Below are 19,637 nucleotides of genomic sequence, written 5' to 3' on the forward strand. Positions count from 1 at the left end.
CTAGGCTACAAAGGAGCCCAAGGCCAGCCTGAACCGCATAGCAAGAGCCTATCTCAAAAAGACAAAGAAGGAGAAGAAGAAATGGCTTCCCTGAACATAAAAGTTTTTCAAAGCAATGCTTTCAGTATCTTTCTTAGCAAGTTTTAAATCGTCAAGCTTTCAAAGTTACATATATTGGGCTTTAGCTCAGGGGTATAAGCACCTGCCTAGCAGCACAAGGTCATGAGTTTGATCCCTGGTACCAAAAACAAAACAAAAAACCCAAAAACAAAAACAAAAAAGTCTTGTGTATCTATTTTTGAGAATGTCTGTTAAATGTGGGCCTTATTTTGGAAATTGATCTTTGATGTCTTCTCAAAGAATCATTCCAAACGGTATCTAACAACACCTATTACTATTATCTTGGAGCACAGTCACTAGATCCTGAGGACTTAAATAGATATTGGTTACTGAAATTAAATTTCTCAGAACATTGTCTCATTCCACTACATTTTGTTACATTTTAAAAATTATGCTTTTTGTCCCCAAACGTTGAACGAGTCTTCTTTTTTTTTGAAACAGGGTCTCACTAAGCAGTTCAGGCTGTCCTTGAACTTGAACTTACTTTGTAGCCCAGGCTGGTTTTGAACTTGTAACAATCCTCCTGCCTCAGCCTCCCAAATGCTGGGTTTACAGATATGCACTATCACGCCTGGCTCTTGAATCTTTTAAGTGAAGAATCATCTCTGCTTCCCTGCTTTTTGAAGTGGCTTTTTCTTCTGGTTTAGAGCATAACACTTCTTTTTTTTTTTTTTTTTTTTTTTTTGGTCTTTTTCCTTTTTATTGGTACCAGGGATCGAACTCACGACTGCCTGCTTGCAAGGCAGGCGCTTATGCTGCTGAGCTAAATCCCCACCCCCAAGCATAACACTCTTTCTAGCCATTTTTGTGTACTCTTAGGCATTTGTAAATGTTCACACTTTTTGCAAGTAGCTATCGTTGTCTCCCTAATTTTCTTTTATTTTCCTCTAAAATTTATTTTCTATTTCGCTTAAGTATTTGGAGGAAATAATTGGTCTCACCTTCTACCTTGGTGATATACCTGTCTATACTTGAGCTTCTTGTGTTTTGCTCAAATTTCTCTTCAATTTAATCTGTTTTTGAGGGAGACATACCAGCCACACTTTTGAATCCATGGGTTCTGCCTCTGTGAGTCAAACCTACTGTGGACTGAAAATATTTGAAAACTATGCCTCTGTGCGGAACACATGCAGACCTTTCTGCTCTTCATTTTTCTAGAAACCATACAGGGTAATATTCACTGATGTAGAAGTTACATTGTATTATGTATATTATATATATATATATATATATAATTTTATTTTTGTCTCTTTTTTTCTTTATCTTTTTTTCTCATTTTTCTACCAGGATCAGGTTTATTTGCTTACTTTTAAGTCTTTACCAAGTTAATTATCATGAACACAGATTAACAGTCAGACTAACAGATCAAAAAGCCTATAAAGTGCATAAAACAATTATATTAATCAAGGTACATTTTTAGGTACTTTGGCCATGCTGGACTATGGTAACTTTTTTCTATCTTTTCATTCCTATTGTCTGTTTTTATTTTATATTTTTTATATTCTCTTATATACCAGAGAAATCATGCAATATTTAAGCAGCTGTGTTGATTTATTTCACTTAATATAGTCTCAATATATTCCCATTTGCCTAGTAAATGATTCAACTTTATCCTTCTTTATGGCACAGAATTCTATTTTCTTTATCTGCTCATCTGTTGATGGACATACAGGCTGCTTCCAACATTTAGCTGTTATGAATTCTGCTGCTGTAGACATGCATCTATCCTTGTAATATAATGTCTTTAACTTTTGGGGGGATATACCTAGAAGGGGCTAGCCAGGTCAAAGGGAATTTCTAGTTTTAGTTTTTTAGGGAATTGCCACACTGTTTCCATAATGGTTGTACTAGTTTACATTCCCAGCAGCAATGGAGTAGTGTTTCTTTTCCTCGGTAGCCTCTCCAGCATTTGTTACTTGATTTCTTGAAGATAGCCATTCTTTCTGGACTGAGATGAAATCTCAGTGTTGTTTTAACTTGCACTTCTTGGGTAGCCAGTGATGTTGAACATTTTTAATATATTTTTATATTGTAATATAGAGATGATTTAAAGTATGTAGGAACATGTACACAGATTGTATACAAATATGCTGTTTTTATAAAAGGGATTTGAGCCTCCTTGAGTTTGGGTGTCTGTGCCAATCTCTCAGATGTGAAGGTCAACTATATTTGGTTCCTGTTAAGTATTTTTGGCTTCTACGAAGCATAGACTTCTGTACATCTAATTGCTTTTTTATTTTTGCAGTCTGGGGATTGAATCCAGAGCCTTGTACAAGGTAGCCAAGGTCTCTACCACCGAGCTATGTCTGTGGGTCTTTTTTATTGTAAGATAGAGTCTGACTACTTTGCAAGACTTGCCTTGAACTCATGATCCCTGTTTCAGCCTCCTGAATAGTCGTGATTACCAGCGAATGCCACAACTCCTAGCTATCCTTGCCTCTTTCCCACAGTGATTTTCTAAATACAGGAAAAGAGAGGTCCTCAAGTAAGTTCTTTCTAAACTTCTCCACCACAAATGTCTCTGTGACTACATAAATGCTTTCTTCTTTGTTTTTTGGTTTTATTTTGTGGTACTGGGTATTTAACCAAGGCCTTAGCACTGAGCTACAGCTACAGCCCTTTTTTAATCTTTTATTTTGAGACAGGGTCTCAGTAAATCACTAAGTTGCCCAAGTAGTGCTTGAACTTGAGATCTTTCTTTGTACCTCAGCCTCCTCCCATAGTGATGGAATTACAAGCCTCTGCCAGCAGGCCTGGCTTGTTTGCCAGCTTTTGTATCCAAGGCTAATCTATCCCACTTCTGCCTTCTTGGAGACTTTGCCCCATAGCTTTTCCCTTTTCCTCTAAGTTCAAAACGTTCTTTCCTCCACCGGCTCGTACTCTTTAACATACATAGTATCATCCTTTTTCCCCATTTCCAAAAGAGGAGAAACTTCCTTAGACTACGTCTCCCTTTAAATGCCACTGCGTCTTCCTCCCCAGCCAAAGGTTTGGGCAGAGATGCCCTCAGTTCCTGCTTGGCTTCTTCGCCTGCTGTTCACAGCCTTTCCACTGGCCGCTGGCCTGCTTCTCACACACAGTCCCAAGCACGGAGCTGCCAGAGCCAACAGCTTGGGGTAGCTTTCCAGCCCTCCCGGTAGCATGTGACTTGGTTATTAGAGTAATAAATATTCAGTGTCTACCCATCAGCCACCGTGCCAGGCATTGCTGTGGCTGCAGGAATGCAAAGAAGACTGGTTCCTGTTCTCATGGGACTCACCTGATCAGCCACTCCTGATCAACTCATGTCCCTGCTCACTTCTGCAGCTTGCCTCCCGCCAGCCACTTCAATCTCCCTATTCTGCTTCCTTCCTTCTTACATTTCCTTTTATCTTAAGGTAACCACGTCCACACTCATGATTTCAATTACTTTCTACATTCTCTGATAAAAATCCACCTTTGATTGTTGGTTTCATTTAAAAGTTTTATTTTGCATAAGATACCCCATTTTCTAAAACTATAGATTCCAAGCCGCTCTATGAAAGTAGGCACAAAAGAAAGTCAAGAAGAAAAGTAAGATTGTTAGCATGTAAGTTTTAGGAACTGTTCCCACCTGCTCTGTTTTGGTTTGAGTTAGTTTGTCTGTTACTTTTGAAAGCATAAGTTGGAATATCACAAATGGGACTTAACTTACAGAGATTTATATCCAACTTTCAGTTAGCTCCATTTTGATATGCTACTTAAGGAAAAAGACAATCTGCTACCCCTGTATCTCTTCCCACATTTTCGTGCCTAAGAGATGGCATGGTCAAGTACCTGGTCCTCCAAATCAGAACCTCAGCAATCTTTCTTCTCTTATTTTTTCTCCTCCTCCACATCCATTCACTAAGTACTTCCTATTTTATCTGCCAAATGACCATAAAATCCTTTGCTTTTCTGTCACTGCAACTGTCTTTGATTTGAACTCTTTCTGCTCTCCTGGACGAACTAGATCCCTTCATTGGTCCTGTGGAATCCTTTCATCCTTCCTCATTGTCTAGTGAGCTCATCACAAACACTTCTGATAGTGACATCTTAATTTCACATTGTTGACTGACTTTTACGTTTTGAGGTTAAAATTCAAACTCTGCTCAGGCATCTGCTTTGGAGCCAGATAGATCTGGGCTTGCATACCAGCCGTGTGACCTCAGATGACTGGACTCCCCCAGCCTTTGTTTCTCATCTGCCTGACTCATGAGGGTTGGGACTGTTTCACAGGCAGCGTTTTGACGCGTAGACCGAACTTCATCAATGTTGAGTGAAGGGAAGCAATTTAAAATCCATGTGAAAAAAAACTCGCTCTTCCTTAATACAAAATAAGCCCTAATGTTCACTGTCACTTCCTCTGAGTTTGACCTCTCCTTTTACCGTCACATAATCAGGACAAGATGCTTATGCAGAACCAGACTACCTAAGATTCACATTACCTCGGCCTTACCCTGAGCAGTCACGTGACCTTGGGAAAGTTACCTGCCTTCTGAATTTCAGTTTCCTTCTTAAAACTTAATATGGGATTGCTTTTGAAGGTTAACCGACTATCTCAGTTGCAACAGCACGGGACACGTAATGCCAATCTGTCTTTTATCATCTTTATGGAACTAGGCCCTTGCTGCCCCACTTGATGCTTCTCAATTTTGTGCGAGAAAAAGTATGCTTTACACAGTGTTAGTAGTGGGAGGAAAACCTGGAAACTCCTGCTGTTAGTGAGAAACAGAAGAGAGCAGCGAGGGACCCATTTGATTCTCATGCTACAGGCAAGGAAGTAGAGGGGCGATGTGTTCGACGGCCTCGGGGTCCCACTCCAGAGCAGTCACAGCCCTTCACGTAGAGCAGCCCGCGGCCCGGGACTCGCACGTCAAGCTCTAGGCGGAAGGGAACCCAGGAGAGAAGCCTTCCGTTGCAAAAACGGCCACCAACTCGGAGGTCACTAATTTCCGCAGGCAAACGAAAGCTGTCAGACTCTGAGAACCCCGAGCCGTTAACCATAGCTTTCTACAAAGTCCGTCCACCCCGGCTGGCTCCAGGCACAAGACTGCGCGGATGCACCCCGCAGCACCGGAAAGCGCCTGGCTGCCACCGTGAATGGAAGCCGCGGCCCGACCCGAGCGAGGGGCGGGGCACCAGGGGCGGGGATCTGTGACGTAAGTGAGTGGGCGGGCTCGTGGAGAGAAGCCTGATTATGATAGGATGATGCTAACCACGTGATCTCAGAGCGCCCTCCGGTTGGTAGGTGCGGTGTGAGGGCTTTCACTTGGGAGGTGGCGGCGGAAAAAGGAGGAGCCCTGGCTGCGCTCTCCGCCGGCAGTGGCTGTGCCTCTCGGCGCTGGTCGGGTCCCCACCCCTTTTAAATAAGCCGGGCTGGTCGCCGCCCTCGCAGTCTAGTCAGCTCTGGGGAGGTGGCGGCGGCGGTGGCGACGGCGGCGCGGCCGAGGCCGGAGCCCTGCCCGGGGCCGGGCAGCGGGGCGGGCAAGCGGCGAGCGCACGGCGGGCGAGGCGGCGTCGGAGCGCGCGGCGCAGCCCTGGCATAGCCCGGGGCCGCCCGCGCCATTGTTGGGGGAGGGGGCGCCTGCCGCGCGCCGCGGGGTCGGTGCCGCGTGAAGGCGCCGGCGCGGGCGGAGGGGCGCGCCGCTGCCCATGGGGAACACGCTGACCTGTTGCGTGTCGCCCAGCGCCAGCCCCAAGCTGGGCGGGCGCAAGGGGCCGACCGAAGCCAGCTGTGAGTCCGAGACCTACGAGGCGGCGGCCGGCGACGCGGCGGCGGTGGGAGTAACACCAGCGCCTGCCGCCGCGGAACCCTCGGAGTTGGATCTGGGCGCTGGCGAGGGCCACCACCTACAGCACATCAGTGACCGGGAGATGCCCGAAGGTGAGAGCGGCGGGCGCGCGGGGTCCCCAGAGAGGCGGCTGCGACCCCGGGCACCTCGGGCTCCTTCCTGCCCCGGGGGCCAGGCTCCGGGGAGCAGCCTGTCTCGGCCTCGTGCCGTCCTCGCCGCGACCGGCTTCTGCCACCAACCCTTTGACTATCGCGGCGTGCTTGACCCCCTCCTCTGTCCGCATCCCATCCTGGGACCTTTCCTGTCTGGGACTCCACACTTAGTCCTGTGGGACTTTTCAAGACTTTTTGGTTCCTTTTCTCAAGAAAAATTTTCGTCCTCCAACTTTGGAGCATCCTCTCCGCCTCCCTCTCGCTGCCCATCCAGATGGCACTGAGTGACTGAGCCAGGGAGAGCCTGCTTGTGCCCTTCCGCCAACCTGGTAAGGTGGCTGGTGCGGAACAGGCGGACCCCAAACGTGTGAAGACTTAAAAATTTAAGTTCAAATAGGCGTTGCCGCAGCACTTCATATGGTGGTGTTAAGTAGGCGCTTTTACAGTTGTCTGAGAAGCTGTTTTATTTCTTCCTCTCATAAGTTGAGCGCGGAAGGGAAGAAAAGGGGAGGAGGACCTTAAAATAACCGTGGAAGGTTTAAATGCTACCGTCAGGGCTGCGGACCCCTCCCCCTCGCGAAAAAGGAAAGTTTACCCACGGAGTTGTGATTACTTTACAGTCCCCGCTTGAACAGTTGTATCCCCATCCCTGCTCTGGTCGAGTCCTGGACTTCGTTTGCCCGGGTAGCTCATGCGATTGTCGGTCAGATGTTTCAAACGAGACTCGACAGAGTTTAGGCTTTCGCGAGCGCTGGAAGGTTTGCGACCTGGAGCGCCGGGCTTGCGCTCCGCTCCGGGAGGCTTCGTTGCTATGGCTCCCTCTCCTCTCTCCTCCCCCACGCCTGCCAGTGGATCTCTGCTCTGCTGCTGAGAACAGCGAAGTAAAAGTTCTTAGGACTGAACCGCAGGGGCGGGCGGGGGCTCGGTTTTCATCTCTGGAATTTTGGAAAGAGACCAATCTAGGTAAAATAATAATAATAATAAATTCTGGGTAACGCCGTTGTTCTCGAAAGAAGACCAAGTCCATTTAGCTCTTCAAATACAGAGCAAACCTGTGTATGTATGTTCTCCTTGCACTGCTGAGAAAAAATGAAGTTAGGGGATGATCCGAGGCCAGCTCCCAGCTCAGACCGTGGAAGTGACAGATGTGCCAGGTTCAGGGTTCAGGGCTCAGGGAAAATCTGTTTTCACAATGCGTCTATGCTTTACCTGTAAAGTAGACCTGTCTTTTCGAATTTACTGCTATCTAATTTCATGTAAGGTTTTTTACTAGGTTCAGAGGCAACATTTATCTCTCTGCACCGTGCATTTATTTTAATGCATTTATTTTATGCATTTATTTTAATGGATAACAATTTTTTTAAAAAGTAGATGCAATGCAGTGGACTGAATTTGGGCAGCTCTGTCGGTGGGTTTGTTCTTATGGCCATGAATTGAAGCTGAGAATGTTTGGCAGAGTGCAGCTTCAGGAGAAGCCAGCAAGTGGGGAAGTACAGGAGGGGGACACTTAACACAGTAAGTGCCAAGTCAGAGAATCCGAAAGCCGGTGTGAGCCCAGAGTTTGTTGTTTTGTGTTTACTAGCACTACAGTTACATTTCCATTTCAGTGTGTGGGCTAGGGCTAGGGCTGCAGCTCAGTGGTAGAGCACTTCCTAGGGAAGCCAGCGTGCATGAAGCCCAGCGTTGGATCCCTAGCACTGCAAGAAAAAAAGTTTTTGACATTGGAGAAAATACTGAGAGGGGCCAGGGGTTTAGCTCAGCAGCATAAGTGCCTGCTTGGCAAACGCCGGGTTGTGAGTTCGATCTCCGGCACAAAAACAAAACAAAAAACAATGCTGAGAAACCTGTTTCAGTATTTGGCCATTCCTAAATCTCCATAGAAACCGTGTCAGAACACCAAATGTATAGACATGTTGAACATTAGCTTTTTTCAGTTTCCTGTAGAAACCGAGAAATACATAGATATAAAACATTCTAGCTTTTCTACAATAAAAAATTAAATTTTGATTTCTTAGATAAAATTATACATAAAAGATATCCTGCGTCGTTCTTCTCTTTCAGTAGCATTTTTGGTCATCTCAGAGATATTCCTAGAATCTGCTGCAGGCTTTAGAAACAAAAGTATTTTGTACTACTTTGTCATTAACACTATATGATAGCAATATTAATAACAGTAAGATAACTACAGTCTCATTAGCATTAAACCAATTTTATTGTTACCAATTTCTCATACAGCTTTTTTTTTGGTCTTTTTGAGACACGGGTCTTGCTATGCAGTCCAGGCTGGTCTTGGGTTACTTTATAGCCCAGGCTGGTCTTGAACTTGCAGTGAGCCTCCTGCCTCAGCCTTCCAGTGCTGGGATTACAGCTTTTATTTTCTGATCATTGAAGTGCTGCTAAATTAGTGGCTAAGGTGCTCTTTCAGATGACCTCTTCCTCCTCCTGTCCCTGAGAGGTAAAGGGAGAGGAGGAATTGTCAAGATGATGTAGCAAAAAACCTGAGCAATGCAGATTTCTTATGGAGGGTCATTTTGGACCCTCCATAATAATGTGCTTGGTGTAAAAGATTTAGGAAACAGAAAAGTCATGGGGCAGATGTTAGGTTGACATGTTGTTGTGGATTCTTCCTGGTCCCCTCCCCGTTCTGTTTACATCACTGGAGACTGACCAAAGGCCTTCACTCCCAGCTATATTCTCATCCCCTCACTTTTAAAAATATAATATATAAATATATAATATAAATAAATATTAAAAAAATATGACCTTTTAAAAAAAGTGCCAACAGACGCTGTGAGGAAACTGAGGCAGGGAGATGGACCAGCACCCAGTGCTGTGGTCTGGAGGAGAGCAGGAGTGGCTTGGAGAACAGACAGGCAGATTTGAAGAAACAAGTGACTAAACGTCATCGGCGGTGAGGCAGATCGGAACAGAGTCACAGAGGAGGGAACGCAGATGACCCTCAGTGCGCGGGCACACATCCAAGAAGTGCAAATGGAAGCTGCGCTGCAGTTTCCCTCCAGCGTGTGCGCAGCTTTCCTTGTGTTCTCACTAGCAAAACAGTAATAACCCAAATGTTCCGTGAGGGCCTGATACGATCTATCCGCATGTGGCCAGCGGGGTGTGCCTAGGCAGGTGTGTATCTATGGAGCTGTAAAACACGATTGAAGAGGGCTCTCTACCGCTAAAGAGCGATCTGCAGGGTGTGTTAGGTGGAAAAAAAGCCATAATCGGTATGAAAGAAGGGAAGGGAAAGAGTGTGTTTGCTTATTAAAACAAACACTGGAGGGAATTCTTGGCAGTTGTGTGTGATTGTGTGTATAACTCTTCCTTCAGTAAGTAACCTCAGTGGATTTTGCCCAAGTGTTATTTGGGTATGGGTTTTCCATTAAAATAGTGAAGGTTTACTTTTTTGCTCTCGAGGTTATTAGTGACAGCTTTGTTCTGTGATTGTGCGTTGTGTACTATATATAGGTTAAGCTTGTATTTCATTTGATTCTGAGTGTTTTTGAATTAGGTAGCATAGAATTTATTCCTCTTTTACCTGTGAGAAGGAGTTTACCTGTAAATTGAGTTTTCCAGGTTTTTTAGACTATGGCTTGGTAGGTCAGTATGCCTATAGATGTAGAATTTATAGACGACTCATTTGGGCTTCTTTAGTTCTTGTCTTTTCTGTCACCTTTTTCTAGATACTATGGTGATTAATCGTTAGTTAAAACAGTAACAATGGGCAATGTATAGTGAAATGGAACTCATGGCCTCGAAATTGAGTAAAGTGCTCCTAAACATATGTAAAGAAAAAAAAGTGTACTGCAGTATGTGGAAAGTTAGGTTTCAGTCACAATCACTAAGACACCGATCGAGGTTTAAACAGGGCAGGACTGAGAGCTGAGGCAGAGGCAGACCCCACCCGGGAGTGCACAGCAGCCAGAGCTGGGGGAGCTGGGCAGGAGTGGAGATGGGGCGTGTGGAGCTGTGTGTGCCTTGGGAGGCTGAGGGAACCTGGACGGGGGCAGGCATCTGCGCTAGGGACGAGGAACAGACAGGACTGCAGAGCAGGTCAGTAAATGCAGCAGGTGCCCAGCAGTGGGCCCAGAGACTGCTGGCGTCATCTCTAATTGGGGTGTGCTGCAATCAGCCTCTTTTTTCTGAAACATGCTAGTTTTGTCAGGTAGCATTTGGTCACTGCCCACGTGCTGTAATGTTTTACCATTTTCATAACAGCTTACAGTTTCATAAGTTTAACACTTTTAGCTTTCAGTAATGCTTTTCATTTTTTCTAAGTTGCATGTGTTCCCCCCCCCCCAATCCATTTTATTTCAAGGATAAAAATAAAAAGAAAAGAAAAAAAAAAACTACAACAAAATTTCAAAACACATCAGTGGTGCATACATTGCTTATCATCATCCCCAGATCATTCACCTAAAGCACAAGGCATCTGCCTTCAATTGTCCAAACAATACCCGCAAAAATCTTTCTCTTGGGGCTGGAGATTTAGCTCAGCGGCATAAGCGCCTGCCTTGCAAGGAGGCAGTCGTGAGTTCGATCCCTGGTACCGATAAAAAAAAAAAAAAAGATCTTTCTCTTTAGTGAGCTCAGAGAAATCAGTGGTATAACTGTCTTATTATTTTTATACACATATACATACATGTGTTTTTTCTTTCAAGTTTCTCACACTAATGAAACAATATGTTTACACGTGTGTCTTATTTATCTCACTAATGAGTATGTTCTCAAGATGCATCCATTTACCTATAAAAGTCTTCACTTTATCCTTCTTTGCAGCTGAGTAGTACTCTGTTGTAAAAAAAAAAAATTACATCATTTTATCCATTCCTCAGTTGATAGGCATTTAGGTTGTTTCCAAGAGCTGGCTATTACAGATTGTGCTGCTATACACATGAGTGCACATATATTGTTGTGGTATGATGTTTTTAATTCTTTTGGGAAGATACCCAAAAGGGGAACAGCTGGGTTGAATGGGACCTCTAGTCCTAGTCCTAGTCCTAGTTAGTTAGTTTATTTGTTTTTTGGTACCAAGGATCGAACTCACAAACTCACCCTTGCCAGGTAGGTACCTGTACCACTGAACTAAATCCCTGGCCCACAGTCCTAGTTTTCTGAGGAATCTCCACACTGATTTCCACAGAGATTATACCAGCCCACACTCCCACCAGCAGTGGTTCCTTTTCCCCCACAGTCTGTCCAGCATTTGCTGTTGGTGGTTTCTTGATGATAGCCATTCTTTCTGGGGTGAGATGGAATCTCAGTGTTGTTTTATATTAGGCTGGGGAAAAGCAGTACTAGATAGTAACATTATACAGATTTTTTTTCCTCTATGACATTTAAATTAAGAATAGATTTAAAATGTTTAAGTTGTGTTTTTCGTGCATCATACCAATAAGCCGTCAAATTAAATTGCAATTTAAACTAATAGCAAAGGGGTGGCTCTTACAGTGGGGATTTAATCATAATCCTGAATCACGAGATAAGAATCTTTTTCCTAGTTTAAGTAAAACTAGGTTTATTACATTTTTTTAAAGGCATCACATAAATGATGCATGGTAATTGACATTTTTATTTCCTTGGCATCTCTCTTTAGTGTGCGTGCGTGTGTGTGTGTGTGTGTATGCGCGTGCATGCGTGTGTGTGCAGGTTTATAGGGCCTAATGCTGGCTGTACTAGTTGGTAGTCTTGCAGAAGTGAAAGTACAGAGAGTGGTTCATCAGTCTCCTTTGATTCTTAGGAACAGTTAGTGGAGAGTACAGAGTGATACTAATGTGTGAATTTACTGCCTAGTGGCTTAAATGTCTGTTCTTTAAAATTGCAAGGTGTTGTATTTATCACTAGCAGAAAGTAGAAGTTACAGAGAAAACTCATGGGCTACAGGTGAAATTAGTGTTTTCAGAGAACCTCATACAGGTGACAGTGTCAAGGCCCTGGTGAACTCAGTATCTACAGTGTGTGTGAAATGATATAAAAATCACCAAAGCAAAAGCATCTTTGTTAGCTACAGGAGAGTGTTCGCACTGTGTAGTTAAATACAGGCAGATTACTCCCAAGTGATGTTTGTCCCTCCGGTCAGCAGGACTTTAAAGGCTGCAAAGCCAGGATGGGAGTTAGAACCTGTACAGCTGGCAGCGTTGTGCCCTGATGCGCTTTGGGTGCCTGCCTGAGTCCTAGCATCACATATTGGTCACTGAAATCAGTCCAACCTTCTGGTCTCTTCACTTTAAAGAGAAAAAAATAATTTAAAAATGCTATATATGTGCTGGTTTTGCTTAAGTTTTCTAAGAGTATAAACTCTCAGATAAAGGCTAAGTAAAGCATCAGAGTAATACTTGGTACATACATCACTATATGTTAAACAGTAAATATATGGGAAAGGGGCGGAGACCATTTTTCTCTAGCAGAACATAAATTGTATCCCGGTAGGATTTTTGGTGTGGTTGGGGGCGTTGGTTTTTTTGTTTTTGCAGTATTGGGGATCAAACTCCGTGCCTTAGGCAAATGCTTTTACCTCTGAGCTACATTCTCTGCCCAAGACCTTTTTTTTTTTTTTAAGTTTATTGGTAAAATTTAGATACATACAATGATGCATTCATCATAGGGAATTTGTGCCTATGCATGGTGGATAGTTACATCATTGTTTTCTTTTTTTTTCTTCCTTCCCAATCCCCTTCAACCACTCTTCGTGTCCTCACTTACAAAGCTTTGTTTCCATTTTATCCTCCTTTTATCAATTTTTCCCTTTCCTTCTTTTCCCTTTCTCCCTTCCCTAGGAGTTTCACTTTCTTTTAAAACTGTTTCTTCCTGTTTCACGTTACCTATCATACTTTGGTCCTTAGTTACCCTTTCGGTTTCTCACACCAAGGAAATGAAGCAATATTTACACGTGTGTCTATTTCACTTAGGTATAGTCTTGGTATATGTCCATTGACCTAGGAATGTCTCAAGTTTGTCCTTCATTGCTGAGTAGTACTCCACTCTAAAAAAAAAACCCCACATCTTTTTTATCTATTCCTCAATTGATGGGCATTTGGTTTGTTTCCAAGATTTAGCTATTACAAGCTGCTGCTATAAAGTTTATACATGGGTGAGCATGTACTGGTGTGATACGATGCTTGTAATTCTCCAGCAGCTGTTTTTAAAACATGCATAAGAAACTAAAAGTAGTGGCGGTGCTTGTACCAATAGCCAATTTTCTGTTCATGGCGTTTGTTAAATGAGCAATTGACTTTTTTTTTTTTTTCTTTTTGAGACAGGGTCTCTCTATGCATTCAGGCTGGCCTTGCGAGCATTTGGTAGCCCAGGCTGGTCTCGAACTTGTAATCATTCTCCTGCCTCAGCCTCCTGAGTGCTGGGATTACAGGTGTGAACCACCCATGCTGGCTCAGCAGTTGACTTTTAACTGCCTCCACCTGGAGTGTGCTCCTCCGAATAACCAGGTTTCTTACAGGAGGATGATGATCTGTCTCAGTAGACTTGTGTAGCCCCGGAGTTCGCAGGTTGTTCCCGCACAGCTTGGTTCGGAAGCGAAGTGACCTAGGGCTGTGTCTCGCTTCTCTTCTCTCTGTTCATCCCTCCTGAAAGGCTTTCCTGGCCTGCTCTGCTTTTCTCCTCTGGTTCCTGGGAAGTCTCGAGAGAGCTGTGATTGGTTGACCAGCCCGGGGTCATATGACCACCCTAAATCCCTGGGTGCAAGGGAGTGCTAGACTGGTTTGAGCTAGATCTTCCTTTTTTCTGCCTACTGTCATTTATTTTAGCCCAGCCTTTTTGACTTTTGTTTTTAGATCCATAGTAGCTCATTTTGATCTGTGTGTGTGTGTGTGTGTGTGTGTGTGTGTGAAGCTTGCTTCTCTGAAACCTAATTTTCCTGGACTTCCATGAAAATTTTGAGTTGTGTACCGCAGATCTTTTATAAGCTGTTTTGTGGTAGTTTAGTATCATCTGAATCCCAAGCGGCACTGTATTTGCTTTCTTCTGGAAAAGCTCTGCCTCTCATGTTGCATACAACAGGATTTTAGTTTTCCTCATGGCTGACGCTGTCTCATCATCTCAGATGTGAAAACACTGGTAAAATGTTTTTTGTGTGAGTCTTTTTCTTAACAGTGGTTTTCTTCAAAAGCAGTTCAGTAAACCTGAGTGAAGAATTTTCCTGAGGAGCAGAGCATCTGCTTTAACTATATGAGTGTCCAGTGACCTGGGCGTCCTGTTAACCGGGAAGTCCCAAGTTACATTCCTCCAAGATTCTAACCGTGTTACCTGAGCAGGGGAAGAGCAAGGCTCAAAGGGGGTGAGCTAAAGTTAGATGGTTGTCACTAGTAGATGCATTAGTTTTTAATGTATCAGTGTGCATTTTGATTTTGTAAGCTGTGTAGTATGTTGTGATTTGATGACTGAACCTCCCCCCCCCCTTTTTTTTGTCTTTTTCCTTTTTTTTTATCAGTACCAGGGATCGAACTCATGACTGCCTGCTTGCAAGGCAGGCGCTTATGCCGCTGAGCTAAATCCCCAACCCCTTGAACCTCCCTTTTAAAAAATAGAACTATTATTGACATGCAGTTATTCAGGCTAGGTCTTACAAAATTGCTTAAGTGGCTTGAGAATAGTACTAAAGAATATTAAAGGTTCTCCACTCACCCCATGATAACTTTTATTGTACCATAAAAACAATGGCAAAATGTATATTATGAAAATTCAAGAATCTGTAGTCTTAACCAAATAGAATGTTCTCTTTAGTCCCAAGGGAGGGGGGTATATGGCAAAAGAAATAAGTATGGAGCCTTGGAATTAAAAACAAGTTTAAACATCAGTTTCTTTTTGTCTTTTTTATTAGCTTTGTTTTGTTGAACGTCTCAGGCTGGCCCGGAACTCACTGTGATCTTTGCATGTCAGCCTCTTGGTGCTGGGATTTCAGGCAGGTGCCTCCATTAGATTTATCAAAAAGTTGCATTCGATTATTTTGTTACAAGTTTTTAATTTTTCTTTTTTGTCTTTTTCTTTTTTTATCAGTACCAGGGATCGAACTTACGACTGCCTGCTTGCAAGGCAGGCGCTTATGCCGCTGAGCTAAATCCCCAGCCCCTTTGTTACAAGTTTTTAAAAGCCTAAGACAGAGCCTACTTTTATTCTACATGTATATAGCGACTCTACAATTTTATACTTCCACAATAGAATTTTTATATTGTCTGATTTTATGTATAACTAAAAACTTTTCCAGACTGTAAAATGTGATTAAAGCGGTTGTGTAGCTACTTTAAAACCATCAGTGTTTTTACTGAACTAAATTATCACATCTCTTTTTCTTCCTCTGTAGATTTAGCTTTGGAATCAAACCCTTCTGACCATCCAAGGGCAAGCACAATTTTCCTGAGCAAATCTCAAACAGACGGTAAGACATGTTTTTCCCATTAAGCATATGGCTGAAAACTATATTTTATGTGATAGAGCATAAAAAATATTTTGAAGAATGCCATGCGTTGATTTAAATTTTTCACTTATTTAATACGTGATAATTACTCTGTCACTCTTCCATTGAGAACGTGTGGCCTTCCTGTTTATACATTTCACAGCTCTTTATCAGTGTGGTAGACTGCATGATTTATCAGTGGTCATGGACTTGGTATTCTGTACTGTTTGGCCTTTTTCCTCGTGTTCCATAGAACTTAAAGACACATGACAGCTTAGATTGGATTAGGTTTTCATGGGAACAGATTTTACAGCTGAGTTCTTTATATATATATATATAAAGAATTTGACTGGGGTATTTGACTCATTTTATGCAGTGCTCTAATCCGTCCACATTTCTGTTACTCAGAACTTTTAAGCTGTTTGAAGTGTTGCTTCTTAAGATGATGCAAACCGTGTGCTGGCCCGCCAGTTTCCTGGTTAGCCTGCAGGAAACTAGTGTGTGTTTCCTGTGTCCTGATAGTTTTAGGGTAATAATAAGAACTATACGATTTTCCTGCACTGTACAGTTTTTTCCTATCATACTTATTTAAAATCCTTTTTCCCCCCAGAAAAGCCATATATGACCAGATTTTAGTGGAGCATAGCAGCGAGTGTTTAAGCACTGAGCACCGGGTTTCTGTGCCTGCATTGTCACAGCTTGCATGTGCCCTGGCCTGCCTTGCGCTGGTCCTTAAGGTTCGCACTCAGATTCTCAGTGCTGGGCTTCTGGGACGCAGCGAGGCTGGCCAAGCTTCCCCGTGCCACGCTCCCGCGGAGAGGTGCGTGGGCCTGCAGCGCCGCCTAGCGTCTGCAGCGGTCGCTCCCCTGGCCGTGTTAGAGCTTTCCATTCAGGGTTCAGCTAACAGCGCACTGTTTCAATGTAAATCCAAGATAGGTTGCCTTTCTGTTGTCTAAGGGCCCATTAATGTTTTCAGTAACACCCTGAGTCCATTAGAGTGGGTGGTCAGCTGCTTGGTCCTTAAGGTGTATGGGAATGCAGAGCTGGAATACCATTTACTTGGGAGCCTGTTTAATAGTTCAGACATACAGTAGGTGTGAGAACTTCTTATGAGCAGGATGGCTCACCTGGTCCAATTTGTTTTGCACTTTTGCATGTAGAGTTTCTCATTTAAACATAATATCTGTTGCATAAAAAACAAAAATAATTCTGATTTTACTTTATAGAGCTTATTTTCCCAGTGATTTAAATTACTAATTTTGTTAGAAATTATTTTTAAAAATGGAGTTTTATCTCTTTGCATATTGGTAACCCATCAGATAATTAATAGGTACTTTTATTTTTCTACAGCATTTATATAAGAATTGATCAGTTAATTTTTTTATTCTTAGTGCGTGAAAAGAGGAAGAGCAACCATTTAAACCATGTAAGTAAACAGTTCAAAAGTTAAGAAATTAAGTTTTTTTAAAAAAAGAAATTAATAGTTTGAATTAAAAGTATATCAGTCATGACTTCTAAGAAATATAATGGTGACTTGGTTATTACCTGTCTTGCAGGTTTTTTAAATCTCTCCTATTTCCGTAAATATTAAACTGAGAAAAGTCTTTTTCTTTTTTTGGATACCAGGGATTGGACTCACAACCTCATGCTTGCCTGGCAGATGCTTACGCCACTGAATAAATCTCCAGCCCTAAAATGTACATTGTTAAGGGTTTCTGGTGTTTTAGTCAAATTTGATAAAATGATTGTAAAGATCTGCCTGAAACTTTCTGTCCTAATATTTTAGTCTTCTTTTCAATCATAGTGAACTATTCAATACATGAGTGTTTAGTTCTGTTGTTTTCCTGTCACAGTAGGTGAACATTAGCGTCCTCATTCTGTTGTGACCCTACTTGTTTTTGTGTCCTGTATCAATTTTTAATTCACTCACTGATGCTCACATTTGGATGGTTGGTTGCCGAGTCTCGAGGTATCGTGGGCTGCTCTGTGTGTTTTTCATTCTTCCTCTTACAGCTTCTGAGATGGAGCATGTCTGTCCTCTTCCTCTTCCTCCATAAGGTGTCTTCTCCTAGCCAACGCTGGGTCCCAGGGTTCAGTACAGTAAGCCACCCCTGGCAGGTCCCCCTTCATATCCCTTCAGTTTTGTGGATTAATTTCCTATTTTCACTTGTCTGTTTTCTAACTATTTTTCTCCAGAAGTGTTGTAACATTTGTCACATGCCTATCAAAAATATTTTCCATCTCCTAAAACACGTGTGTCTCGTTTCTCTCCTGAGGCAGCCCTCCTTGGTCTATTGTCGTAGTGCCCTCCAGTATTGTAGATGTTTTGTCCTTAGGTCTGCTGTTTCTCTGGGGCATCTCTTTGAGGTCATCACATAACTGTGCACTGGTGCTGGATCCTCTGTGTCCTAGATTCTGTTTCCCTTGTCTTGCGAAACTCTGTTTTATGAGAACATATTTCTTTGTCTGTCTTTTGAGATAGGGTCTCACTGTAGTTGAGGCTGGTCTTGAGCCCTGGGTGATCCTCCCAAGTGCTCCTGCCTCAGCCTCCTGAGCACCGAGTGCTCTGCAGCACATTCCCTTGGGGAAGGTGTGTAGGTGGCTTTGTCTGTCTCACTTGTGGGAAAAGTCCTGTCTACTCCAACAGTGTTCATCTCATTTGAGGTTTGCTCTTAAATCCTTCCTCATTGTATGATACATTGTACCTAACCAGGCACCATCATTTTCCCCATCACTCCTCTGGGAGCGTTTAATATCTTATCTTTCTCTGGAGTGCCGGAAGTTCATGATAGTTTATTATGGGGCCTTAAATCCAGTTGGGTCTATGAATTCTGCAGATTTTCTCTTCTGGAGTATTTTTTTAATAGTTGATATTTTCCCCCATCTTTTTATTTAGCTACTAGGCCTCTTAGACCAGTATTTCTAAACCAATATCAAATTTCTCTGCCCTCTTATTTGCAATTTTTTGTTCTGATTTTTAGGGATTCCTTGATGCTGTGCTTTAGCCCTCCTGTTGAATTTTTTAAACAGCTTTTCATTTGCTCCTGAACTTTTAGCACTCTCACAAACTCCTTTTTCCTGTTGTTTTACCTTCTTGCAAGCATGTGGCTGTGCCACAGGTGTTCAGGGTGTTCTTGAATCGGAAGTACCACATTGGAGTGGGACTTTGGTTCCCTGATGGGTCTCCTTGCAAGGCAAGGCCAGCTTTGCATTTGTGGCACCTGGTGTCCTCTGGGACAGAGCCCGCCAGAGCAAGCTCCCAGTCCTTGCGCAACACAAGTGGCCAGGAGGTGGAGCCCGGTGTGTAGGGGGCAGTCTTGTCCCTCCTACCTGCTGGATTCAGGCCAGGTACACCTGAGTGATTTACTGGGGCCAGAAACCAGGCAGCAAGCAGGGTTAGTATCTCTAGAGAATAAATGCCTCGATACCTCGCAGGTGGAGGGGGGCAAGCCTGGGCTCTGCCCGCCGATCTCCGCCCTCCTTCCTGCCCTTTGCTGTGTTTCACTCCGGGCTCCTGTGTGGCCTCCGAGGGGAGGGCCTATTCTGCTGGACTCACTGCTGACCGGCCTCTTCCTGTCCCAGTCACCTTTCACCACCAGAGTTGGTTTCCGCTGTTCTTCGTGTTCTTGCAGCCCTTTATCGACTTTGCGTCTTTCAAACATTAACATTGTCAGCCAGGCATAGTGGTGCACAACTGTAGTCTAGCACTTGGGAGGCTGAGGCAGGAGGATCATTGCAGGTTCAAGACCCGCTGGGACTATAAAGTGCGCCCAAGGCCACCCTGAACTGCATAGTGAGACCCTGTCTCAAAAAGAAGAAGAAAAAAAGAATTAAAATGATGAAGTCTCTTCTGACTGGTGTATAGCATTTATTTTATTGTTTCAGGAAGAAGGTGAAATATTTGTGGTCAGCCCACCATGTCTAACTTAAAGTGGGGGCTAGGGATTTAGCTCAGCCTGCCTTGCAAGTTGCATGGTTGTGAGTTTGATCCCTGGTACCGGTAAAAGATAAAATAAAAATAAAATAAAATTTAAAAAAAGAAGCTTAAAGTGTAAATCTTAGTTTAAATTCCATATGTTCAGTGATATTAACCCAGACTCTGTAAACTGTACCTCTAATTAGCATATACAGAGGTCTTAAAATTCTGTTCAAAACATGCATCTT

The 19,637-nt window shown here is 43.3% G+C and overlaps 1 protein-coding gene across 1 annotated transcript in view; it reads left to right on the forward strand.

The window, feature by feature from the left end:
• The first annotated feature begins 5,423 nt into the window (after nt 1-5,423).
• The window catches only part of Ccnyl1 (cyclin Y like 1), a 33,441-nt gene continuing 19,227 nt past the window's right edge, over nt 5,424-19,637 (forward strand). Inside the window, exons 1-3 of the mRNA XM_005005766.4 lie at nt 5,424-6,004; nt 15,381-15,455; nt 16,865-16,899. Coding sequence (XP_005005823.1) covers nt 5,773-6,004; nt 15,381-15,455; nt 16,865-16,899 — 342 coding nt within the window. The 5' untranslated portion in view covers nt 5,424-5,772. The remainder of the gene's footprint in view (nt 6,005-15,380; nt 15,456-16,864; nt 16,900-19,637) is intronic.

Source organism: Cavia porcellus, unplaced genomic scaffold (genome assembly GCF_034190915.1).
Source record: "Cavia porcellus strain 051 isolate PalLab524CR breed Dunkin Hartley unplaced genomic scaffold, mCavPor4.1 scaffold_26, whole genome shotgun sequence".
Lineage (NCBI taxonomy): Eukaryota > Metazoa > Chordata > Mammalia > Rodentia > Caviidae > Cavia > Cavia porcellus.